Source organism: Ammospiza caudacuta, chromosome 3, assembly GCF_027887145.1.
Source record: "Ammospiza caudacuta isolate bAmmCau1 chromosome 3, bAmmCau1.pri, whole genome shotgun sequence".
NCBI lineage: Eukaryota > Metazoa > Chordata > Aves > Passeriformes > Passerellidae > Ammospiza > Ammospiza caudacuta.
The window spans coordinates 71,272,944-71,299,272 of NC_080595.1; the positions used below are offsets into that span (position 1 = coordinate 71,272,944).

The 26,329-nt window shown below is 39.2% G+C and overlaps 2 protein-coding genes across 2 annotated transcripts; one reads left to right on the forward strand and one right to left on the reverse strand.

Annotated features, from left to right (window-relative positions):
* Positions 1 to 4,649: 4,649 nt before the first annotated feature.
* TUBE1 (tubulin epsilon 1) lies at positions 4,650 to 18,737 on the forward strand. Its single transcript, XM_058802176.1, has 12 exons — positions 4,650 to 4,674; positions 4,748 to 4,821; positions 6,608 to 6,660; positions 7,771 to 7,828; positions 8,390 to 8,505; positions 9,508 to 9,629; positions 10,915 to 11,102; positions 11,912 to 12,087; positions 12,874 to 13,014; positions 14,540 to 14,680; positions 15,939 to 16,113; positions 17,183 to 18,737. The coding sequence occupies exons 1-12, from the start codon at positions 4,650 to 4,652 to the stop codon at positions 17,339 to 17,341; spliced, it is 1,428 nt and encodes a 475-aa protein (XP_058658159.1). The 3' UTR covers positions 17,342 to 18,737.
* Positions 18,738 to 18,986: 249 nt separating this feature from the next.
* Positions 18,987 to 25,917, reverse strand: CCN6 (cellular communication network factor 6). Its single transcript, XM_058801494.1, has 6 exons — positions 25,867 to 25,917; positions 23,836 to 23,936; positions 22,555 to 22,817; positions 21,956 to 22,198; positions 19,673 to 19,866; positions 18,987 to 19,268 (listed from the first exon to the last, which is right to left on the reverse strand). The coding sequence occupies exons 1-6, from the start codon at positions 25,915 to 25,917 to the stop codon at positions 18,987 to 18,989; spliced, it is 1,134 nt and encodes a 377-aa protein (XP_058657477.1).
* Positions 25,918 to 26,329: the final 412 nt, after the last annotated feature.

Genomic DNA, 26,329 nt, shown 5'->3' on the forward strand with positions numbered 1-26,329 from the left:
GTTTTATGGTTGTTGAGCAAATTATTGTTGGAACCAACTCAAAACATGACCAGCTGCAAAGCAAGAAACTATGAAATGCAAAAATAAAGGACAACACCCTAGAGACTGAAAATTAATAAGAATTCATCTGGAAAACACACAAATGAAAACTGGAATCCAAAGGTCTTGAAAGCATGGAAGGATGGAAGAACCACCAGAATAAGATACATATGTAAGCACTAATCAGCAGCTTCCCTACTACTCCCAGTAGGGTGAAAAAAGGGTTTTGACACACTGCAGCAGATTTGGCTTACTCTGGAGAAAGAACTGCAACCTCTGGCTACACAGGCACAGGAACTCTTCAGCAGCTGGGACCCCATCACAGACTCTCCACTTGCCTCTGGAGTCTAGTGTTGGGTTAAGGGAACAACACAGTGTGGCTCCGGTAGCCACTGCCCCTCCTTTCACCAGCTTCATCAGCTCTGCTCACACTTTCAGCACCATTCCTCTTCTGCTTGTGTTCTCCTGAACACATCCCCTTTTCCCTTCCCTGCTGCTCTCAGGTACTATGCTCCAAGGACTGATTCCATTTCCAACTCCAAGCTTACAGATACCCACCCCCTTCACAGGGGAGTGACCCTTCTTTTCCTCACTCCAAAGCCCATTGCTCACACTTGAGAAGCAAGCATGAACAGTAGCCCTCTGCAGTACCTCTGGTTCAGGCATGGATCCTTCAATCCAGTAGCCTTCCAATGCCATCTTTGTCTCAGGCAAAGCCAGTATGCTTGCTCAGCTTTTTCTGCTCCCAGCTACTACCCAGAAATGGAACAGAAAATTTAGGGCTTTTGCTTCAGGAATATTTTATTATTGGTGTTGAGGGTGAATATCCTCAGAGCAGTGAGCTGGGTTCCCAGTGGTTACAGAGGCCATGTGTGATGTCAGAGCTGTACAGCTGGGAGCAGGGGTAAAAAAGGAAGTCTCTCTCCTCCCAGCGCCAGTGAGTTGTTAGATTGGCTCAAAAAAGCTCATGACACCACAACATGAGCTAAGCTTCCTCAGGCCCTGGTCTCCAGGACCCTGTTGCGGGAGAGAAAAGAACAGCAGATTCCCTGCTTAGATATGTTGGTTACAAGGATTACTGAAATTCTTTTTGAGTTGCCTGCAGCTGCTCAGCAGAGATAGCCAGGAATAGCAAATGCTTGTGGCCCCTAAGAGCAACAGAGTTTAGTGAATGCTGGTATTAAGTGGAGCATTGTATGTTAACTGGTACACACATACTAAGAATGTTTTTCTGTCTCACACCTACTTCAAACCAAAGCATATTCTCTCATATCCACATCCCAGCTCTGTGAATAAACAATATTTCTCTTAGTCATATTTGCTGCAATGTGATTTGGTTTCTTTCTGTGGATTTATGTTTAAGAATGAGTTTTCTGATTTAATCAGTCCTTTGCATACTTTATATATGGAAAACTAAAAATACACTAAAACAGTATGTGAATAAAAACCAATTAAAATTCATAAACTGCTACTATTCAATTTACTTCTCTTTACTATCTCACCAGCTAATCAAACACAGCACTATTTTGGAGGGTGTCTTCATCAATTTTCCCTTGTAGGCTTCAGAGGTGTGGGTTTTCCCTCAGCAGAACAGGGTTTGCAAAGAAAAACACAATAAACCAGAGGATACTTGCAGACTCAGGAGAGAGCAAAAAATAATGTAAATTTCCCTGCCCCCAACATCCACATAGACCTTTAACACTACCATTTCATATGTGCCAAAGAAAGCCAGTCTGTGATGCATTATATTGCACATACCTTTGCACTCATTTTAAGGGCTGCTAGAGTTTAAGAGAGGGCAACTGTCTAAAGATACATCCTCCCAGAATTCAATTTGTCTCCTGTATCTATCTTAAAAATTATACCTTCAAAGTACAAAAGCCTTCATCTACAAAGATTTGGGAAAAACCTTCAAGTTCTGAGTTACATTGTCAGATTGTCCATTTCCATTTTTAACATAACTATCTAAATTCTGCAGAAAGCCTACAAGAAATGAGCACTGACTCTAAATAGATTACAACTTTTCCCTGGCACCTTCAAGGTTTTAATAAGTGTTGTTATAGCCATTATCTAAATCAGGGCTGCAACTACACTGTTACTGTATCTCAAAATATTCTGAAATTGGACATTTGCATGACTATGTAATAAAGAAACCAATTTCAAGATCAAATGCTCAAATGCTCAGGAAACTGCTCCAAAATAGAGGATTTAAATGAGATCTCAGCCCCCTCTATCTCTTACACCTCAAGATTTGTAGAGAATACCCTTCTCCTCAAGAACCCAGTGTATGGACAACAACCTGAACAGAAAATTGAAAGATGAAGTGTTACAAGCCTGACAGTAATTTCCCAAAATACAACAATTCTAAATTTAAAAAGACTCGAACAAACAAAAAATAGACCAAAAAAAAAATCAAAATTACAAACCAACAAACCTTCATATGTGAACTAAGTCACAATGTAAGTCAAAGGATAACATTAGTTCAAATTCCAGTGTATTCTCCCTACAGCAGCATGTGGCCTAAATAGTCAAATGACTTATTAAAAGATGCTGAAAGCATAGCACACATATTTAACTTGTGATGCATTTTTGGCTCTTGTTACAGTGTGGGATTTAAGGGTTATTCACAGATTCACTGTGGAGATTCAATTCCACTAAAAAGCACAGTAAGTTATTTATACAATTATCCAATTTGTGTCCCAAAGCTGTGGAACACCATTCCTGTATAACACATCAGCAAAATGCTACTGAGAAATTAAGGATAAGAAACACATATTACTATAAGTCTGTTGTCAATTCACAATTCTTGGTGTTTCCAAGCTCAAAGAGAATAATCACGTTATATTTGCCTTCACAGACCACTTAAAGAACACTGGAAGCCAAAGCTCAGTGTGTCTTGTTGCAACATCACAATCAATAGAGTGAATCCAACTAAGCTGAATCTTCATGGGACATAGACACAAAAGATACAACTAATTCTAAAATAAAGTAGAAAGTGGAGCAAATTACATAAGAAGAAAGAAAATCAGATACAGTAATATCAAGAGATTCTGTAGAATTTAAATTAAGCATTAGAATGCTTACAAGCAATGTTGTACGGCTTTTAACCTTAATTAAGGCTGAGAAGACTTGTGAAGAGAAGACTTTAAGGACATGACAGTAGGCAAGAAATATAGAAGCAATTTGACATCTAATAACATGAACAGAGCACAGCCTATGAGTTTGGACCACTTAAAAAAAACCCACAGGGAACAAAACTAAGTTATAGTTACATCTAATCTGTCCAGAGAGAAAGGACTACCTACTTTCCTGTTTAATATTCATGTACTTTTACACTGGTGATTAGTTTATAGAAAAGACATGTTTGAAGCAGTAGTACTGTATTCATGCTAAACATGCCTATAACACTGAAGCCATTGGTCCTTTTCACACATTTCATACATGACACTTGCGTAAACTTGGGCCACCCAGTACTTTTTCTTAAGACCAACATGATTTCAATTAAGTTTCACAAATTTACTCTGTGTATCTATTTCTAGTATATAACGCATACTGTACAATATTCTATTTGCTGCAATATATACATAATCTTTCCAGGAATGTCTGGAAAGATTTTTTTTTTTAATAGTCATTTGCTACAAATTTATTTTTCTGTAGACCTACAATTAATCTCTACCATGTCATGTCTAGGAGCAAAAAAAAGGATTAAAAATTTTATTTAACACGTTTTTTTGTACACCAGCATTACAAATAATCTATTTTGAATAAGAGTATTTTGTTGGAAGGTTTTAGCCATAAAACTTAATGGACTGGGTTGCATGGAATCGCTTTTGTCCTCCCACAGGAAGCAGAAATGCCATCTGTGTCACAAGACAGCTTTCTGCAGGCTTTGCATGTCCCACATTCTTTACTGTTTTAGTCCTGGACTTGGCAGTGCTGGATTAACAGTCGGACTTGATGGTCTTAAAGGTCTTTTCCAAACTAAAGGATTTTATGATTTTGCAGCTGTTTTGCCAAGCTGTGTTGCGGACCAGTCTTGCCATGCTGAGACAACAGCATCTCTACACTCCTTGTTTTTTCACTGTGAACAATTATGTGCACAATATGAAACTGAGCTTAATGTGCAAGCCTGGTGGGAGGGTACATTACAGCATTTCCAAATGGCCGCTTTTTCATTTAATTTTTAGTTTGTATTTTCATACGGTTTCACACATTTCACGCCATCTCTCTGAATAATGTATTTGGGGAAAATAAAGCGCTTTATTATTGCAACATTTTATCCATAAAGGATAATGAACTGTAGCGCATGGAAATACTTTTGTTCTCTTGTACAGAGACTTTATTTTGGGTTTTTGTCAGGCCTCCTGTATCTGGGCCTCAGCCGAGACCCCGCAGCCCCTCTCACGTCCCCCTCAGACCCTCCGAGTGTATGAAAACCTCACCACACCCCCGTGCTGTCCCCCCGCTCCCTAATGGCACGTTCCACTCGCGGCCGGCAGCCGGCGAGCGCCCGCAGCTGAAGCGCCGGTTGGGACGTTCCACCGCAGGAACTTTGGGGGCGCGACTTCCGGGCGCCGATTTCGAAAGCGGCCTGCGCCGGCGGCTGTGCCATGACCCAGTCGGTGGTGGTGCAGGGTAAGGGGGTTGTGGCGCCCGGGCCTCCCGCCGGCCCCTCCCTGTGCCTGAGCCGTGTCTCTCCCCTTTGCAGTGGGACAGTGCGGGAACCAGGTGGGATGCCGTTTCTGGGACCTGGCGCTGCGGGAACACGCCGCCGTCAACAAGGTAAGGGCGCCGCTGCCCCGCCGGCCCGGGCGAGCCGCCCTCGCTGCCGCCCGCCTCCGTCGCTGTGGCTGCAGAGCGCTGGGTTTGTTTGCTTAAACCAAGGGCGCTTCACTGTGGGCACAACCACCCCCGGCTTCTTGTGCCGTTTCACTAATCATGAAAACAAAACGTAAGGTTAGCTCTTAACTCTCAAGGGACCCCGTTAAATCCGGGTGGGCAGTCACCCAGCCGTGAGAAGTTTAACGGGGATTAGCGCATCCTGCATCTGTGATGGGATAACGCTGGATGTACGGACAGACTGGAGAATGAGAGGCTGGGAAGCAGTGCTGTGGAAAGGGACCTGGGGATCCTGGTCAATGGCAAGTGGAACATGAGTCAGCAGTGCCCTGGCAGCCAGGAGGGCCAGCCCTGTCCTGGGGGCATCAGGCTCAGCAGGGCCAGCCGGGCAAGGGAGGGGATTGTCCCGCTCTGCTCTGAGCTGGGGCGGCCTCACCTCCAGTGCTGGGGGCAGTTTTGGGTGCCATAATGTAAAAACCACATCAACTGTTGGAGAACGTCCAGAGAAGGACCACGAGGATAGTGAAATGTCTTAAGGTGAAGCCATATGAGGAGCAGCTGAGGTCACTTGGTCTGTTCAGCCTGGGGGAGACTGAGGGTCTCATGGCAGTCTGCAATGTTCTCCTGACAGGAAGAGGAGGGACAGACACTGATCTCTGTCATGACCAGTGACAGGACCCGAAGGAATGGCCTGAAGTTGTGTCAGGGAACATTTAAGTTACATATTAGAAAAAGGTTCTTCACCCAGGGAGTGGTTGGCCACTGGAGCAGACTCCCCGGCACCAAGACTGTCAGAGCCCAAAAAGCATTTGGACAACACTGTCAGGCACATGGTGTGACTCTTGGGGTGTCTTTTGAAGGGCTGAGTTGGACTGTGTGTTCCTTCTGGATCCCTTCCAACTCAGAATATTCTGTGATCACTAATTCTGGCCAGCTTTCTTCAGCATTTGCACCCTGAAAGCTCAGTGTGTCTGCCTACAGCCAGGCATTAGCAGGTCTGAGGCTGTTAACAACACGGTGAGGGCTGTTCAGTGCTGCTACTTTGCCACTGGCAGTAAAGCAAAAGAGGACACCCCCAAAGCCCACCATTGTTTTCCATGTTGGCTTATGCCATGGCTTGCTGTACAGTTTTACTGACCAAAATAGCAACATGAGGAGGGCATGGGATTGTGCTGAGTACCCTGAACAAAATCACACTCTTCTTGCTGTGACTATAAAGCACTTAAGGTATTTAAACTTGTCAGATCTCTTTAGTTTTATGTTGGGGTAAGTAATTGCCATTCAACCCTTTGAACCCTTGGCAGGGAGTTCAGGAATCATTGTGATTGGGCTGTCCTCTTTGCAGGACTCCATGGGCATTGGTATCACAGGCTTGGAACTCAGGATGAACTGAGAGTTGTATCAGTGATGAACTGAGTCAGCTGAAGAGCAGCTCTTCAATTTAATCATTGCATTGGGATCTTCAGTAGACTACTACAGTTGCTTAATCTTGTGCTGAAAAATTAATTTCTTAGTTATATTCTCTCAGTTTTTAATAACAAGCTGATATTTCAATGAAATGTTCTTTTTGGAGATGACTAGAACTAGCTGGGTTCTACAGAGATGTTCACTCAGTTCCAAGTTGTGAAGTTTGACAGGTATCTTTCAGAGGTCCCTGCCAACTTAAATTATTCCATGAAAAAACACTGAGAATTTTTGACATTACACATTTTGTGTTGTTTCCTTTCAGAAAGGAATTTATGATGAAGCCTTAAGCAGTTTCTTTAGGAATGTAGATACAAGGTAAGTGTTTATCAACCAGTTCATGAGATTACATGGTAGATCAGAAAAATAAACATTGTTTTGGGGTTGGTTTTCTTTCCTCTTTGAATTGTGTTAGTCCCTGAAGAGAAATTCTCTAGGAGGATTTACTGGTGCTATAGTGTCCTGCAGGTGTTGTGTAGGCTAGAGGAATCACATCGGTATTGGAGGCTGCTGAGAGCTGCTCACATAGAGACCATGTTTGAGTGACAAATTGGAAAATTCTTGACTAATCTAGTGCAGCCCTGTACTCTCTTCCCCTTGTCCTTGATGGGACTCAGTAGGCTCAGAACATCGGTGCTGAATTTTAGCTGATGTTTTGTGACTATAATGGTGGCTAAATGTAGTATGGTCTTAAGAGATACTTTAAATTTAGCCTTGGCCAGCTCCCAGATTAGGTAAGTAATGGAAGAGGAAATAAGATCAGTGTTCCAGTATCCCTGCATTTTTTCCTCTCCTTGTGCTGAATATAGTTTGGCCAGACCAAACTATACTGTCTCATCATTTGAGTGGGAAAATTGTAACATCATGTATAGTCTGCTATGTTGGCTCAGTACAACCAATCCTGGGAAAGAAGGAGGATTTAGCTATGTTACCAGCAGGATTTCTGAACTGGTAAATCATAATAAGCAGAATAAGTCAAGCCCAGCACTGTGCTGGTGCAGTTACAGAGCTTTCACACCTGGAGCACAAGCACAGTGTTGTACCTCTCCCACTGAAAAGCTCAGGGGTAGCTTTTTTCCATTGTTTGATGTGGATACAGGTATCACATGCTGATAAAAGAGAATCCTTTCCAGTTCTGGCAGTGCTTGTAGCATTGCTACTAAGCAGAGGCTGTATCTGAGAGTAAACTTCTATGCTTATCTTTCAGCTTCTTGAAGTAATGTTTAGGATAACTCTGGTTGAGTTCATGTCCTGTAATTGCATTACTTTCAGGAATTATAAGCTATTAGCAGCATGTTCAGGGTGTTTCTGTTTGTTTGCATTGTCATAGTCCTCCAAACACAATATATAAGCGATAAAATTTTATTGTAGTATATATTTTATCCTGCAAATATGATCTTTGATTTTTCTGGGTTTTTTTATTTTCAGAAGTGGTGATAATGGTCCTGATATTTACAGAGGAAAAATCTGCTCTTTAAAAGCACGAGTAAGGCAATCTATAAAGGTCACTGTTTTTACTTTGAATATTTATGCCCAACTGTGTGGGAATTCTCATGAAGTTCTTAAAATTGCATGCAGGTATAAGTATTGCTTTGAAAGTTAGATTTCTAATATTAACTTTTATTAATGCAGTAAGTACAGTTTGCTGCCAGTCTTGTTGAGTAACTCATATTGGAATTTTAATAAAATTATTGCAGATATTATTAACTAAGGGTTGGGTTTCTTTGAGCCACTTTAAATGATTAAGAAGCAAGGAAACTTGAAACATAAAAATGTTTTAATTTTTTTATTCCTAAGCAGTGGGACAAAACATTATAAAATTTTAACAAAATTTTATCTGAAATGCAGTCCTATCAAACAACTAGCAAATCAGCTAAGGTGAGTCTAGTTGGTCTCCTAGTTAACAACTAGGGTGGGAAAAGGTTTCTGTGGAGCAGAATGAAAACAGAATTCCTTTGGTATTGTCAATAATTTCATATTTCTTTGTGTGATTATTTTAAGGGTGGTTTGCTTACTGACTGAATTTAAATTCTTTCCATTCTTGAAGGCGCTGTTGATTGACATGGAGGAGGGTGTGGTAAATGAAATTCTACAGGGACCATTGAGGGATGTGTTTGATAGCAAGCAGCTTATCACAGATGTTTCTGGTTCAGGAAACAACTGGTGAGAACCTCTTTAGAACACATTTCTTAGCAACTAATTAGATGGCATTTGAAAGGGGGAATGAAAACCGTAGCTTTCGTTCTGCACCTGGAGAGCTGCAGCATTTTACCAGCAAACTTGGAGTCACTCTTGCCTGGAGGAGGGCTTTGAAAATGCTTTTACAGAAGAATAATTCTGCTGATATATCAGTTTTTCTCTTTTTTCTTCTTCTTTTTTTATTTTCTTTACAAAAGAGCATGCTTTTTATATTTGTTTCTTTGGCATTCAGCTGCTTTCATTGCTTAGTCGAAGCTATAATCTAACTTGAGACTGTGCAGCTACTGTGGAAATGAGATATCTGAACAAATGTACTTCTGATTTCTAAGCGGAGTCTGACTTCCTGCATATAAACTACATTACCAAAAGAAAAATTCTGAAAAAGATTGGTTAACATAATGAATTCCAAATTTTCACAGAGACCTTAAGGTGCTCTAATAATGTTCAGTGCACTACAGATTGGAAAGTGAATCACCAGCAAATGTACCAAAAAAGAGTGCAATATGGAGAGTAAAGCAATCTTTACTATATACCAACTTTACCATCTAGCAGACAAGTGTGTTGAAAATGAGCTGTTTGAGGTTTTTTGTTACTAGTAGCAACTGACTTGCATAGTACTCGAAAGATTATCTGTACATTTCTTACATAGGGATATCTTTATTGTTAAGGACTACGTAGCTTTCATTACTACTATTGGATTATCCAGCATGGGAGTTCATTTCCTTTTCAGTACAGAATAATAAGTGTATACTCCAAAGTTGTGAACTTAGACCTGTTTGCATCCTCCAGTTTAAGACCGTGTCCTGACTCCCATATGCTCATATGTAGTCACAACTTAGAAACTCTCACAGATGAGGTGTTGCACCCAGCTTTGGACCCTAAACTCTAAAATGTCACATAAAAGAATTTAAAATTTAAAGTTTGATTTTTTAGGGGGAGGTTTTAAAGTACTTTTCATATCCTTAGGGCTGTGGGTCATAAGATATATGGCTGTCAGTACCGGGAAAGCATAATGGAAAAGCTGAGAAAAACTGCTGAACATTGTGACTGTCTACAGTGTTTCTTTATAATTCATTCCATGGGAGGTGGTAAGTAATCTTTTTATGGGGAGTATGACTACAGTAGCCACAAATGAAAAAAGAAAATACATGGATCTTGAAAATAAAATCAGTATAGTAATCTACATCATTCAGAATGAAGATTTAAAAAATTAACATAGTACAATTAAGTGGACCTGTAATTATTTATCACTAGTTATATTAGAGCATTGAGGAGCTCTGATGTGCTACCCAGAACAAAAATGCAGCTAAAATTCTAAACATGAGGCAGTGAGTAGGTCAAGACAGGTACCAAAGACAAACACTGAGGTATTACTGATCAGAAGAAGGGTCAGTGACCTCTGAACACTGACAGCATTGTCATAATCGTTTTAATTGTGGGGAAAGAGTTTTCCAAAAGGCTTTGAAGGAGACTTCTAATGTTGCTTAACTTTGGAAAAACTTTGTTTTTCTGTTTTCCTCCTCATAATTTTCTTGAATCTGATCTAGTTAGTTAATAAGCCAAAAGGAAGAATCCTTTTTGGTATAAGTTTTGTCATTATTGCATTGCCATTAAGCCTTCCTACCCCAGAAATCTGAGAGTAGCATGTATTACAACTGGTTATGATGTGGAAAAAGACACAGAAAATAGCTCTAAATATGAAGCAAGGATTTTGTCAAAGGCCTTTTTTGTGGCTTAATTTCGGATACCCTGGAGGTACTGTTTCTGTTATTCTGAAAACTGCTGTCTTGTTCATAGATTAAATTGTCTGTCACTGAGAATGTAGCTGAATATTCAGAAACAGACGACAGTTCAGTTCTGTTTTGAACTCAGGGCTGTGTGCTTAGTGTTAATGAGGAAAAAAGCCTGTCTGCTGGGGGGAAGAGGCAGTTCTGTTTTTACTGAAGAATGAGAAAATTTCATAAAGAAACCCTAAAATGAAAATAGTATTGTTTGGGGCAGTTCAATGCTTTTAAGCAAACGTTGTGTTTCATAATTCAAATTAAAGAATTCAAAATAAGAAGTAGAAATACTAGGTCAGAAAAGTGTTTGTTACATCATAGGGCATTTTGGCTTGCAGAAATTTTTGAGACTGTATTCTTCATTCTGACTGACATACTGTGGAAAATAATTTTATTACATAATTAATTTCCTGTCTGGGACAAACCTTCCTGCCTTAATTACATTTGAGTACCCTCTACTGTCTGCCAAATGCTTCAGAAAATATTCATTAATATATATAATTGAAAAGTTGTATGTTTCCTACATTAGTCGTAGAGCCAAAGATAATGTGGGGAACCTGTCTTCTCTCATTCTGTCTTCATTCATAATTAGGGACAGGATCTGGTCTTGGAACTTTTGTACTAAACTTGCTTGAGGAGGAATTCCCAGAAGTATATAGATTTGTTACTTCAGTTTATCCCTCTGGTGAAGATGATGTTATTACTTCTCCATATAACAGTGTTCTGGCTATGAAGGAACTTAATGAACATGCAGACTGTGTGCTACCAATAGAGAATGAAGTAAGAAATAATATACTATTTATGTAATTTTTTTTATTAGAATGTGGAAATGTCTCTTCCATTTCAGTACTGATTTGCGTACAAAATATCTGAAAGCATAATTTCAGTTTTTAAGTAATCATGTAACTTCTAAGTCACTTGCAAGCTTTTGAAATGAACATGGGTATCACTAAAAAGTTGCTCTGCTCCTTCAAACTAAGGTAGAGTAAATTTTATCATGTCTATTTCAAGATAAACAGTGAAAAGCTTCTATTTACTGAGATAGCGTCTTCAATTCTTGTAACAATCAATTTGTGCATGGTATTAGTATGGTGCTTCAAGGACCTCTGATCTCTCCAGATTCCAACAAGCTTAACTGTGCTGATTAGTGATATGGGCATCATAGATATACGTGACCTTGCAAAGTGCTAGACTCATTTGAATCTAGCTTCAGTGGCTGTCTTGCTGTTTGTTTATGAAAAAACAACAGAAAATGAAATTTAGTTAGAAACTACATTTTTTGCTTCACAGGTGTTCTCTTCTAAAACTGCTTTTTAAATTTTCATAAGCATTTTGAATAATTGAATAAAATTCAAACTTCTGAGTCAAGCTGTGTATATATTTGTGATATGTAAGGCACAGACTTAGAAACAATTCAATCAACTGGAATTGCTCAAAAGTTGGACTTAGATGTATCAAGGTATAATCTTTAACCTAACATTACAGTGTCTGAGCTTTCAAGATTATTAGAAATGAAATGTGTGGTACTGAATTTCAAAGTTCTGTACTCAAGACTACTTCTGTGGTTTTTTTTTTCCTCTCTTTTAAAGTCTCTGTTTGAGATAGTTAATAAAATTCATCAGATGATCAATTCTGGGAAGTTAGGATCAGCTGTGAAGCAAAACAGCTTGGTAACATCAAGTGCAGGCAGTGCAAAAAGAGTACCTGAGAAGCCATTCGATGCAATGAATAACATCGTAGCCAACTTGCTGCTGAACCTGACCAGGTAAAGTTACAGGTTATTCCTCTGTAGCAAAGTAGGATTGCTGGAGGTGCTGGGTGCTGTAAATATGCAGGCCTGCATCAACTTGAGTAGTATTAATTACATTCATTACTCATATTACAATATGAGTCTTCTCTTTATAAGTGGTTACTGAATGCTAAAGTACTTGGAAGTATTCAGATTGTAGTGGTGCTGCTTTAGCCATGGTAATCTTAAACCTGAGGTAAGTTTATGGGCAGAAGGAAATTGTCTTTTACAAGTGCCTAATGTAACCCACAGAGGTTTGCCTTTCTAGGCATTATTTTGTAAATATTGTCGGATCATTTGTGCTCATAAACTGTCTATTGCTGCCAGAAATATACTTTATACTTCTGGTTGGTCTGTTTTTCTTTTAAACAGCTTGTCAGGAATGCTAAGTCACATGTGTTTTACTGTGGCCTGTTTAGTAAAAGTGGTAATAATTCACTGGTATTAACCAGCTGGTATTAATTAACCAGTATTAAGTGGTATTAAACATTATTAATGATAATAAATCAATGTTAAAGACTCCAATTGGGAAAGAAGGAATCACTCTTGGTAACTTACTCTTCTTTAATGAGAAGTAGAAGTAAGACATAGCACTGTTACTGACAGATGTGCAAGTTTTGTGATAATACTCAAACACTTGCTTGAATGCTGTGTTGTTTTACAGTTTTATTGTATAGAACAGCTGGAAAATAGATTTCACTTTGTTATAGAAGTGATGCACTTAGTTTGTATCAGTTTCATAGCAATTTGTTAATTTTTCAGCTCTGCTAGATTTGAAGGTTCCCTAAACACGGATCTTAATGAAATCAGCATGAATTTGGTTCCATTTCCTCGACTTCATTATTTGGTTTCAAGCTTGACTCCTCTGTATACGCTGGCAGATGTTAATGTTCCATCTAGAAGGTAAGAAAAAATATTATTGGAGTTTCACATTTAAACCTTAATTTCTGATTTTTTTCATACTTTTCATCTAAAAATTCTATTCTGTAGCCAAACTAAGGGTGGAAGTTCTGAAACTTGTATATCTGCCACATTTTCAAATTTGTCCCGCTGATTTATGGAACATCTGCTGTCCCTTTTTTATGTAATGGTTGAGCCAGTAAACTTGACATGCTTTTAATCTCTGCTGGAAGTGTTTCTGTTGGGAAAATGTATTACTTAGAACCCACACCACAAGTTTTTTTGAGTAACAGCTTGCAGTTGACTGACAAAATACTCTAAAGACAAACAAGGGATTAACTAGGCTCTTTGGGGAAATACTTCAGTATTTATCTTACTTCAGTCTGGAGATGCAGTGAGGGCAGTGGGCCTATTTAACATCTTGTTGTAATGATAAGCTGATGTGTCAAATTTTGTGAGATATTTATCCCATTGACATAGCAGAAAAATTACAAGTAAAAATAGATTTTACTGGGTTTGGTGGATTGTGTTCAGTCAGCAAGAGTGAGATAGAGACAAATAGTGGTAGAGACAGCTAAGGGTAAGTGATGGAATTATGCAAAGTGGAGAAGAGGGCAGGACCACACTTATTTTCCAAGTTGTGACAGTCAGATCTGTTGAGAACATACACTGAGGATATGGTATAGGGCTGGGGGGAAGGTAGCTGACTATGAGGAGGTGGTCAAAGATGTTTCAGAATGAAGTGGGAACAGACAATATTTTTGTCCCATTTATTTTTTTTGTAATCAGCAGGTTGTGGCAGAGATGATATAAGAAAAAAAGAAATAGAGATTATAAATGTACAGTATTTGGAACAAGTGGAAAGAATAGCTTAGATGTTGTGAGTCCACAGAACACCATCTTTGGTATCCCACCGTACAGTGAAACTTGGTTACGGAAGTAAAGAATGAAAGAATATGATCTGCAGTGTCATCTTTTAAAGTAGTCATGTGTGATAAAATTAGAATAAGTAGACTAGGCAAGTAGATATAGCCTGTCTTTTCCCAAATCATTAATCAAAATTAATACAGTTCTATGACTCATTGATCCTTTTAAATAATGAAGTGTAACAGGCAGATAATCAGTTCTGTAAGGGTCAGCACTTTGATATCCCTTGTCAGATCCTTCCCAGTGAGATTGTCCACTCAAATTGCCACATAACCAGAACCCCAAGTAGTTAAATCTCTTTACATAATTTTTAGACTTTGTAACCATTGGCCTCAAATTGCCTTTATAAAGGCAGCTTCTCTGTTTCAACAGCAGCTTGTAACTTGTGGTTGAGGAAAAAACGGATCTAGTGTGTTTTTAAAAACTCTATCACCAACATATGTACATTTAAAGGTTTGAATCTTTCCTATCATTTATGATTGTGGGTTAAATGTACCTTTATCCAGGATTTTATGAACTTTTAAACCCTGAAGGGGGGCATTCTGAAGAACCTTTGTATCCTACTTTAGTAAGAGTAGATAACTGTTTTCTTTTCACCCAGGTTGGATCAGATGTTCTCAGATGCGTTTAGCAGAGATCATCAACTAATACAAGCAGATCCAAAGCACAGCCTCTACCTGGCCTGTGCACTTCTTGTTCGAGGAAATGTGCAGGTTTCAGACCTTCGCAGAAATATTGAAAGGTTTGTAATGCCACACAGAGTAGTCATGGGATTTGTACAGAAATTGGCAGTTGTCCAGAGCATTCCAGCTTTTCATTTGAACAGTTTCAATACCAAATCAGTTTACTCCGACTTCCTTTTCTTAATTTTAGAAAGGTGTCACCAACATTTTTTCATAAAAATGCTTTCTTTGGGATTTTTCCTCTTCTGGGAAGCTGAGGCCCCAGAAGAGGAATGTAAACAATTGTTATCTGCTGCTGTGGAATGTAGCAGGTGCACCTGTGATTGGCCCATGTAAACATGGAACAATTAACGTTCAATCAGGGCCAAGCTCTCTGGGACAGATTCACAGAGAGCTCCCTTGTATTCTATTCCTATTCTATTCTTAGCTTAGCAGCTTCTGAACTTTTCTCTTTATTCCTATTAGTATAGTCATAATGTATTATATATCATAAATTAATAAATCCAGCCTTCTGATCATGAAGGAAGATTCTCATCTATCTCTCTCACCCTGAAGACCCTTGCAAAGCCATGTAACAGAAGGGAAGAAAACATAACTAACTTATGTAATGTGTGAAAAAAAGTTATTCCTGGATTTTCAAATAAAGGGAGCTGCTACTCCTGTCTTCCTCAAAATTGCAAAAAAAAGCAAAGTCCACCCTTTCAGGGGTCTCCCAACAGCAAAGGATGTTGGAGTAATGAGTTGTGTAGTAGAAGTTTGTTTTTGCTGAACAGAAGGCCCTTCTCTTTCCATGGTTACTTTCACATAGGTAGGAAATAATCTTTATTTTAACAACTCTGTGTTGTGTTAACACCCATTTTCTTTAACAGTATTGAGCTACATAGATGTAACAGGAAAGGCAGGCAAAATGGAATTTATAGGCAGACAGGGGTGCATGGGGAAAATTTCTGGGAATCTAAAGTATTTTACTTGTTTCAAAACTACAGGTAGACTGATTACCCTCTATTAATCTGCCCCTTTATTAAATCTCAGAGTGCTTCCAATCCCTTTTATAGAAACAGGTACTTGTAACTTCACTTTTCAAATCCTGATGCATTAAATTAACATAACACAATTGATGTTTTCAATTTAAATTTAACATAGAGACAAAGTGGTTTAGTCTGAAGTCTAAAATATCTTATTCACAGTGATAGTTAAAACTGTCCTCCTTAATCCTGAGTGCTTAAGTGTTAATCTTTCAGACTGTTAGTTGAAACTGTTAATTGTTAGCTTTTGTGTTCTTTATATTTCTTAGTTAATGACATTTTTTTATCACAGGTTGAAGCCTTCTCTGCACTTTGTCTCCTGGAATCAAGAGGGCTGGAAAACTGGTTTGTGTTCAGTACCTCCTGTGGGTCATTCCCATTCCCTTCTGGCTTTAGCAAACAACACCTGTGTAAAACCGACTTTCATTGAACTCAAAGACAGATTTATGAAGCTCTACAAGAAAAAGGTACAATTCTTATCATTATAATGTCCATAGTCACTAATCACTAGCATCTTGCATTATTGAAACCCAGATCTTAGTGTTGTGAACAGGCTGTTTGTAATTAACAGCCCAAGGGTTTTATTTGTGTGACCAGGTGACTCAAAGCCCCATCCAACCTGGCCAAGAACACTTGCAGGGATGGAGCATCCACAGGTTCTTTGGGCAACTTGTTCCAGTGCACAGTAAAGAATTTCTTCCAAATATCTAATCTAAACCTTGTAGTCCACCGAGCTTTCTCTCACTTCAGTTCCTTAGCAGGACAGGAGAAAAGTACAGTGAAAAACTGGTGGGTCAAGATCAAGACAGGGAGAACAACCACCAGTTATTGTCATGGGCTAAACAGACTTGGCGTTTGGAAAATTAGTTTAATTTATTGCCAATAAAAGTAGAGTAGGATGGCAAAAAATAAAAAAAAAAAAAATGAAAACACCTTCACCCCCACTCCACTACCTTCTTCCCAGCCTCAGAATTCTGTTCCTTTTTTGCTGATCTTAGTGTCTGCAGGACTGTTTCTCTCACATTTTATTGAGTCTTCTGTCACAGCTGTTGTGCAGCATTTTTACCCCCCCAGCTGTCACAGAGGCATTGCCAGCATCACTAGTGGGCTCAGCTGTGGCCAGTGGCAGGTCCACAGTGGAGCTGGCTGGGATGCTTCTGTTCAGCATGGGGGCAGCTCCTGTTATCTTTTCATAAAAGCCACCCCTGCAGCCCTGCACTCCCCTGCTGCCAAAACCCTGCCATGTAAACCCAATCCACGGCTGGTCTGGTGTACCCAAGAACACAATATGAAAAGATGGATTTTAGGAAGTCAGTAATATCGACTGTGATTCACTAGGGGATTGTTACCAAACTTGCAGAGTGTTTTAAACAAGGGATGTCGTGATATAAATTTCTAAGTGCCATTTCAACACTGCTTGCACTCCCCCCCCCCCCCCCTTCAGTACAGGCTAACTGGTATTTACTGAGCCAAAGCAATCAAATACCAAGAAAAGGATAACACTGATTTTTTTTTTTTTTTTTCTAATCCTCTTAGGCTCACCTTCACCATTATCTGCAAATAGATGGGATGGAGCAAAGCTGTTTTTCAGAAGCTGTATCCTCTTTGTCTGACCTAATAGAAGAGTACAATGAATTGGATGCTACAAAGGGTGGGCCTAGAATAGATGCTTCAAGACTGAAGATAGCTGTTTAAAGAAGGAAGAACTGATTTTAAAAACAATAACAACAAACAAGCACTTTCCCTAAACATCCAGCCACTTCAGTTAACCAGAATGACTTCCAACATGCCTGGCTATTGTAATTCCAAAGTGGGACCAGCAGAACAGCTTCCTTTCCTCAAGAGTGGTCATTAAGTGGCGAGCCATGCCTGTGAGAAAGATTTGAAGGCACCTAATTGTGGCTGGTATCAGTAAGGACACTAATCCTAACTGTGGAGTAAATTGACACACAATATACTGTGAAGAATAGGAGGAGAGGTTGCATGTAGCAGCCAAAAATGTAATTATTTTCTCAGACTTTCAACTTCCAGTAAACTAAAGGTTGGTGTTGCTTCAAGGAAGGATTACCATTGCTAGATTTAGTTTTTAACAAGCAACTACGAAGAGAAGAAAAGCCCATGTAGTCTTTTCAAAGGTGAAAGCAAGTCTCTAATGAAACTGCTTTCTTACACTTTGCAGCAGACATTTCAGAATGCTCTAAGCTATGTTTCTCATTTTGGTATTTCTGCTCCTGTGTTGTAGTTAACTATATTAGAGGATTCTCAGTTAATACCAAAATCAGCAATAACAGAAAATTTTAAAAAATAAATTTTGTTTCAAGTATTATGCTTGGAATATTAATTCATATTTTAATGATTCATATTAATGAATGCTGAGTTGCACTTGATAATGAGATAATACAGAATACCTCTGAGCAAAACATGCACTTATGATGAAGTTAATACCATTTGGAGAAAAACACTTATAGCCTTGAAAGAATGCAAGTAAAATACATGTTTTAATATTTATAATTATTGGGGTATCAAGCAGCTTTTTATATTACAGTGAGAATTTTTCCAAAATAGAATGTACAGCTATTTCCAGTTGCTTGCTAGTGAGCTGGTACAGATCAGAATGGATTGATTTCTTGAAATTTGAAGTCCTTCTAGTGCAGTTGGAGTGGATATGTAAGTAAGCACAATTTTGAATGTGTAAGCCCAGAAGTATTCAATAAAGTATTGTGATAACATTTGTTGAGAGCATTTTTAAGAAAATGTACTGAAACTATAAATTTTCTTAAGTCTTGCGTCTGTTATCTGCAGTTGCCCACTTACTTGTTCCTTTGCACATCCAGCATTTATATCCATGACACTAGAGAAAGACTGTCTGTTGCAAAAAGCAGTCTGAGATTGAAGTTGGCAACTTCTGTTTCAATGTTTCAGCATTGATGTGTTTTACTATTTCAGATGTATAGCAGAAAATATTAATTTAAGAATGAAGAATGATAGATGAAGTATTACAGGGCAATTTTTTCCCAAGAGGTTGGAGCATCTATTTGTATTTGTAGGCAAAAGCTTGTTACAGTGGGGTATGAAGCCCTCTTGCTGTACCTTTCACCGTCACCAAGAGTTCTTGTTTGAGCACTGCTAGTGTCAGATACATCCTCAGGAATGTATCTCCTCATGTAAAAACAGTTACATTTAAAAAGATGCCCTCTGGTGTTTTACAGGTGCTATTTAATAAATGAGTGAATATTCACTTCTGTAGTTTCATGATAAACACTGCTGTGGCAGGGAGTTGTGCTGACTCTTCAGGGTGTGAATGTTGCACTCCTTGTGTTGAAGTCAATGGTGTAATTTGTCATAGGAGTTTGAGTTGGGAAAATATATCTCCTGGAGCACTGCAAATCCTCTGGCACACACACGATGTTATCCACATCATCTTCCACCTGAAGAAGCCTTCGTTGGGACACTCAAACTGTACAGTGATCATTTTGGACTTATTAGGGATGCAGCACCTCTTGTCCAAACACACTCCACAGAAAGTCAGTTTATATCTTTGAGTGGTTGAGCATCCAGAAAAAACTAGCTTCTCTGCTGTTGGAAGCTGGAAAGTTGGTTGGCATGTTTTTCCCTTTGGAATCTTTAATATTAAAACAAAGAAAACCCTGAACATTAATTGCAGATCATGTAAGAAAAAGTTGCAACATTTACTTAGAAATATCTTGGAAGTTACTCAGTCTGAAAGCTGTCTGTTTTTTCCTTTGTCAGTCAACAAACAGGAGATACTTTCAGAGTGACTGTGCATCAGTATAGCATTAGCAGCACTTATATTTCAGGACATTACATTCTTTTGTTTGAAATTGCACATCTATAGTTTGCTATTGAAACACGAACATTAATGGTAGAAAACATAGAAGAGTTATTTTAGAACCCATAAAAAAGAAAGAAGTTAATGTTTTATTAGTACTTGCTAATGCATCCATTTTTCCATTAGTTCCAATATTTTCATTTTCTATTAGGAACTAATTTTATGCTAGAAAATACCTTTATTTTCTTCAACATATTGGTCAAACAAGGCTGGATGAAGCATAATCTCTTTTCTTTCTTCATTTCACATTTTCTGTTGTCGTTGGTCACTCTGCTGGATATGCCTATGCCACAGGTCCTGGAACAGGGTGTCCAGGGAGTTGCCTGTATGAGGCACTTTTTCTTCAAAACTAGTGGTAAGCTTCTGTAAGCTAAGACAGCAATATTTTATTTATGCAGCCCCAAAAGTTTGAATTGAAAATACAAGGATAACAATTTGATTTCTGTTCATGAAGGTACTTCTGTAGGTAAACCTAGAAATGAGACATAAATAACATTTATACAAAATTCAGCTGAGCTGCAGTTACACTTTGGTGATACTGGATACTCAGATCCTACCAAAGACTATGAAATTGCATGTATTATATGACCTTCCAGTTTCATGTGATGGAAATGTTGTGTGAAAAGAGCTAATTGTGGAATTCTTATGAAATGTCCACATTTTTCTTTTATTTTAGGCCAAGCATAGTTTATAAAGGCTGCTGAGAACATTAATATTTGTGTCTTTGTAGATATTAATAAGACTTTAGGTTTTGTATTGAAGAATAAAATTATCCAATCACTTTTTGATACCACTAAAAAGCCCGAGGGCTGGATTAGGTGGAGTATACTTTAAAATGAAACAAAATTGCAATGGAAAAATTCTACAGAAAATCTGTGTGGAATCTGTGCATTTGTATAAGGGCACATGCAGAATTACCTGGAATTACCAGAACTGCTGTCTACTTAGAAAGTAGACAGCAATTTAAAGATTTCATTGAAGTAAGCATTTTAAAAGCCTGTCACAGATCTGCAACAAATAAAAGGAAGTTAAATGGTTGTTTATACTTGTTACATTTTTTAAAGTATGACCTAGTTACTTCTCTGTGTATCTGAATTAGGTAAATCAAATTGAATAGAAAGCCAGAAAACAAAGCAAGAGGAGTAAAATGAAACTTAGCACTTACTATCCAGTCTAACAGAAAAGGGACTTTTCAAAATACATATTAGCCCATTGAGCCATCCATTAAATTTATGGACAAGTTGACAAGATAATTCTGCTGGACTGGGAGGGGGAAGACTTTACTTGGAAAAAAATTTCCTGGTGTTTTTCTTCAGAAGGCTCCCAAAGAGCAGCATCGTACAGCCACCACAGGGACAGGGTGTTGGGTCCCTGAACTGAGCCCAACAGAAAGTGTGCTTTGCCAGCTGGGTGTCTGCTCTGAAGACTATGCTGTACAGCTGATCCAAATTCCAGAATCATGATTTGAAGTAAGGTTGATTTTTTTTTTTATTTGCCTTACTTGTGTGACCACTGCTTACATGTGAGAAGTTGTCCAAACTGGACTTCATTTTGTAAGCAGGTCTATTTACCTGCAGATTGATTGATGTGCATCTACTCAGCAGCCTTTGATAAAGTTTTTCTGATAAGTGTTGCAATCCTTTTATTTCATTGATCCATGATGCTGATTCAGTCTGCCACCAAATAAATGGCTCTGCTTTCTGGTACCTGCATTAGCTGTAACAAAGATGACTCTCACCATGGAAAGTTGCACATGCCCAGGGAAGGAGATGGCACAAGCATAGCAGCTGTGGCCAGGGAAGGGCTGGCATAGCTGCTTCTGGCAATGGCGCTGCCTTAGAGGGCAAAAGAGAACTAGTGCTAGCTGCAGAGCAAGAATGGACTTAATGGGAATATCCACTGACCCTGGCAGAGCTGCAGGGACAAGCTGATGAATGCTTTTGATCAGACTGAATAAAGAACTGGGGCGGGTATTGTTCTTGCAGTGACCAAAATTTGTGAATGCAGGAAAGGCACTAAGGCAATTTTTATCATTTTCTGCTTTCTATTGAAAGAAGAGACCTGTGTTTTGTTAATATATGTATGTGAAAGCCAAGAGTGGCTGACACCACAAAGTAGGAAAAAGTGGGGCAGTTCCCAGGCTGCAAAATGGCTGTCCAGCAGCATCCCTAATTGGGCTGATCCGATGAGCTGCAGACCTCTGCAGAAAGATGCTTTGGCCAATTCCCTGGTGACAGAAGCCAAAAGCCTTTCTGCCTTTCACATTTATTAGGTTTAGAGAAATGAGTCTGTGACCTGAGAGTAAGAGGGGTAAGTGGGACACAACAGTCACTCTTGCAAAAGCCTTGAGCAAGAATTGGGCAAGCGCCAGTGTGCTGCCTGCCTGGCTGCTGGAGCCAGGGACACTAAAGGCAGAAAGGCTCATGTGCAGAAAAGTTTACCAGTGTAGTCAGGCTCACCTGACATCAGCCTGTAGTTGGTTGATTGAAGTTGCTTGTGCTGTCCCAGGCCACAGCTGGATTGTCCTGGCTTCCTTCTGCCTGGTACCCTGGCGCAGGGGCTTCCTGCTAATCTTGGTGTGAATGCAGGGGTACATCCGATCGTACCACCGACACACAGGCACTTGTAAAGCCGGTTGGGCTGAAAGGTCTGCCCGTTGGTGTAATAAACTCCATTGAGCTCACATCCTACAGCTACCAGATCTGCAAATGGTGAACAGCAGTTACTAACATGGGAAGAGCATGTGGGTCTTGCTAAACAGGGTGCTAAAATGTGGTCAGTCTTTATGACATCCACAGCTTTGTAAATCGGACATCAATATGCCTGCCAATAACAGGCTTGTGCGCAATGACCTGGTTTCACTAATGCAGGTAAGTTGAAACACAGTCCCAGCCCTACTCTCAGATTCTCTGACTGAGCAGTTGGAGGACTAAATTAGGATGAATTCTTTAGCACAGAGCTATGCAGCACCTGCAAGCAGAGTTTTCCTCCAAAACCATTCACCTGGTGATCCCCACCCTCTTGGATTTCAAGAAGGGAACATGAAGGAGCAACTTACATGCACACACGCCTGTTTCATACCTAGGCTCGTCTTCCGAGTAGTCACAGTAGAGCCCTTTGTGGGGATCACAGACATCTGCTTCATTGCAGGGCTCTCCTGCCTGCTTGGCACAGACCTTACAGCAGCCACAGCCGTCCTTCACCAGGCTGACCCCGGGGGTGCAGGCTGGCACCGGCGGGCAGCGGCACGGCCAGCGGCAAACCTCCTTACGCTGGGCTTCACCCGTTTCTGAAGGTTTATCTCCAGGCTGCTCTGGTGGGCTGTGGAAAAACTTACACAGAGTGGGCTATTTTGAGCACTGAATGCAGTATCTGTAGCTGGAATAGCATAAAATGAAGTCAAGATGGAAAAAACTGACTAGTTGCATGAAAATGCTCAACATTTCTCATTTCACAAGATCAAAGGGTGAGAGAGGCTATGAGGTATAGGTAGAAGGCAGAGGACCATTTTCATCAGTGTGGTACACTGAGGTGTTCCACCAGTGAGCCTGGCCTACTGCTTGTACAAAACACAGTTCACTGGTTTTTCCTTTGCCTTCTATAGAGCAAAACTGAACAGAAGTTTTTTAAAAAGTATTCTAAAGTAGATGGTGGTTTTAGTGGTTAAGTATTTCTTCCTAGAAACCTTCTATCAAATTAATTAGCTTTTGATTCCTCACAGTGTTTTATAGCCAGCCACAGTCCTGTGTGCCAGTTCTGATGGCAAGACCCCTATAAAAAAGGGAACCTCTTTTCAATGTTACTTTTGCTCCAAAATTTGAGTAGATGCTTGGGAAGGAGCATTATAATATTTACAAATGCTCTTGTGCTAGATGCAAAAAATTAATCCTAGTAAGGTAGGCAAGTAGCTGTACTGAGTTTAATAGGTCACTTTCTAAGAGTGCATTTATTTGCATGACTAAGCCTTCATTGAATCCAGAGCTTACAGAGCAAAAACACATCTCATTAAAGAGATTTGTATCAGCAGCAGGAAGCTAAGATCTAGCCAGAATTTACTGGTTTACACATTCTGTCTCAGAATTCATGTCTTTTTCTCTTTTTTTCTTTTTTTATTCTTTTCTTTTAAGTAAAGGAAGGACAAACTAATTCTTGATGGGCTTATTTTTGTGAGGTATTGGGGCAGATTAAGTTAGCACAGTGTGAAAGGATCTATTTGAGATAGCTATAGTCTATCTGCATTTTTTAAGAACTACAACCTAAAACCTAGCAGTTTAGATCTTAGCATTCAATGTTTTCATGCTGCTGATTTCAGCAGAAATGCAGATTGTGGTATAGTTACTCTCCATGGATGACCGGTTCTGTAGTTAAGTGGGGGCTTGCACAGCACTTGGCCACTAAACAGCACAGGGCCTGGAAACCACTCTCATCACACAGCTCTGACTGCCCAAAGAGCAAAAGGGAAAGAAGACCAAGCCCCTCATCAGGTGCCAGTATCACCATCAAGCTTGCAAAAAAATGCCCAGAACATATATCCTATATTTTTTTTCTGGGCATGTGAAGTCCAGCCTATCAGTTTCTGTCTGTTCCTGCAAACTGCAAGGGTCTACTGGTGTAGAAATCACCTCCAGCAGAGATGCTGAGGGAAAGGGTTCATTCAGCTGGGGTTCCTTGCTGCTTAATTTCCAAACTGGAAGTCTCTGCAGAATTCAGCATTTCATATGTCATAGCCCAGGAAAGCTCTTGCTGCATAATTGAGCTGGCTTAATTGAATGCAGTAGTAAATGACCTTTTAAAAGCCTTTTTTCTACCCCTAATTTCCATTTTTCATGGTCATTTACAACTATACTTATGATATCTTAATCTGCAGCCACTAATGAAGCTCCAAAATAGTAGCTTTCAAGTTCCTTTGGCTGAATGATTTTTAAGCTAGATATTAATTTACATAAGCAATTCACATAGTAGATGGATGTTAAACAATGTCATGGGGTATTTCATGCAGTATGAAGAAGATAGTTTCATAAATGTGTCATTTGTTAAAGGATTTCTTCTAATCCTTTCTACCTAAATTCAGCAATAATACAGAAACAATTAACTCAAGTACACTTTTTAGGGCAGCTAAGCCTTTCTTATAAACCATAATGTTAATTTGATGAATGTGTGCATTGGAATATAAGGGTTCTTAAAGAATTGTTCTGGAAACAAGACAAGCAGGTTTCTGTACATTTAGCAGTGTTTAAGACAATGCATTTGCTTTAGGAAACAGTTCCTTGCTGCTTCTTTCTTTAGAAGAAGAATATTATTGTTATTATTTTTGTTATTATTATAATCAGGAATTTGGCCATATGCCAGCAATATGAGGTTATGTGGCTTGAACCAGGTATCATGTTTCAAAATGGGTATGTGTAGCAGGAAGTAATCTTATGAGCTTCAACCAATATGTTTAATTTGTTAAATTGAAACATGCTTTAAACCTACTGACTTCTACTTAGGGGAGTTTTCTCTCCTTTTTTTAGGGAGAGATGTCTGCTGAAAGGTGGGAGACAAAAAAGTCCTTAGAAAGTAAGAAAAACACCATCAGGTGAATATCTGACAGTTTTAACTGTGGAATTACTGAGAACTTCAGCTGACGTGAAAAATCTTCACATATCTATTAAGTTACAATGAAAATGTAAAGTTTGCTTGTACAGTTTACAAATTAAATATTTTTCTAATTTGTGCTTACCCAGGTTTCTATACCAAAGCTATTCACATCACACAAACCCCTTGCAAACTTTTCCTGATCCTATAGGCAGATCAGAAAATGAGACCACTGTGTAAGAACCCTTCATGTTTTGTTTGTTTTCCCATGTTTTAAAGATTGAACAAGGTTCAGTATGGCATAAATAAGCAAATATCAAAATAGGCAATGTATTATCACTAATGTTTGATTATCTTAGACTAGCTTTAAATAGGCAGAAAGGGGAGGCAGACAGCCATTTGAAAATTCTGTTGACATTTATCTTAATTGTAAAGGAAAAACACACTGTATACACATAAAGTAGATTTTCAAAATTAGGTAAGTAAGTAATGAAATTGGCCTTTGACACAAATACCTTTAGAAAAAGCTATCAGTGACAATTTAAGCTTCCCTAACACTTTTTTCTTCCCACTAAGGCATACCAATGCACAGAGAGAAAAAAAATTACCAAAACATAACCAATGCAGCAAATAAGCTGCAAATGAAATTTACTGAGGAGTAGGGAATGGCTCCTTATTCTTTATGAGGAATTTACTTCTCTGAAATTTAATTTGTCATAAAGCAAATAAAAACTTTTAACCGGGACAAGGTGAGGAAAGGGAAAAATCTTTTTCTTTTTTTTAATGGACTTACCTGTTGAGTATAAGGGATGATGAAGATGGTGGGAACAAGGAGCCACCGCATGTTCCTGCACATTCAGAAGTGAAACTGGGAGATAGGGAACAGGCTGAGCTGTGTCAGAGGAAGCACTGAACACAAAGCTCTCCTCTGTCTCCCTTGCCAAGCCAACTTTCCCCAGCACATGCAGGAACACATACAGGCATTCACACTTGAAATTCTCCTCTTCATACTGAACCAGCTTCACACTGAAATTTCCAACTGGCCTTCGTTTCTCTGCCCACTGCTAGAATACAGATTTTCACACCCTGCTTGATCCCATCCAGCTGATTCAGCCAGACTTAATTGAGGTCGGGTAGGGTGACATCTGATTCTTAAAGTCTTGCTGCTGGAAATGCAGTGTTATTTTTAACTTGTCTTTAAATCTATATTGCAGGAATTTCTGAAATCTGAAGGGCAGAGCCCCAAATACATGTAT

What these genes read in the sequence shown, in the direction of transcription:
- TUBE1 (XM_058802176.1), top strand. Translation starts at nt 4,650, where the DNA reads ATGACCCAGTCGGTGGTGGTGCAGG. An exon ending in TTGCTGCTGAACCTGACCAG is followed by an intron (nt 12,088 to 12,873) that starts GTAAAGTTACAG and finishes TTAATTTTTCAG; the next exon opens with CTCTGCTAGATTTGAAGGTT. An exon ending in CTTCGCAGAAATATTGAAAG is followed by an intron (nt 14,681 to 15,938) that starts GTTTGTAATGCC and finishes TTTTTATCACAG; the next exon opens with GTTGAAGCCTTCTCTGCACT.
- CCN6 (XM_058801494.1), bottom strand. Translation starts at nt 25,917, where the DNA reads ATGCGGTGGCTCCTTGTTCCCACCATCTTCATCATCCCTTATACTCAA. An exon ending in TCATCCCTTATACTCAACAG is followed by an intron (nt 23,937 to 25,866) that starts GTAAGTCCATTA and finishes CTCTTTGGGCAG; the next exon opens with TCAGAGCTGTGTGATGAGAG. An exon ending in TGAAACAGGCGTGTGTGCAT is followed by an intron (nt 22,199 to 22,554) that starts GTAAGTTGCTCC and finishes CACCATTTGCAG; the next exon opens with ATCTGGTAGCTGTAGGATGT.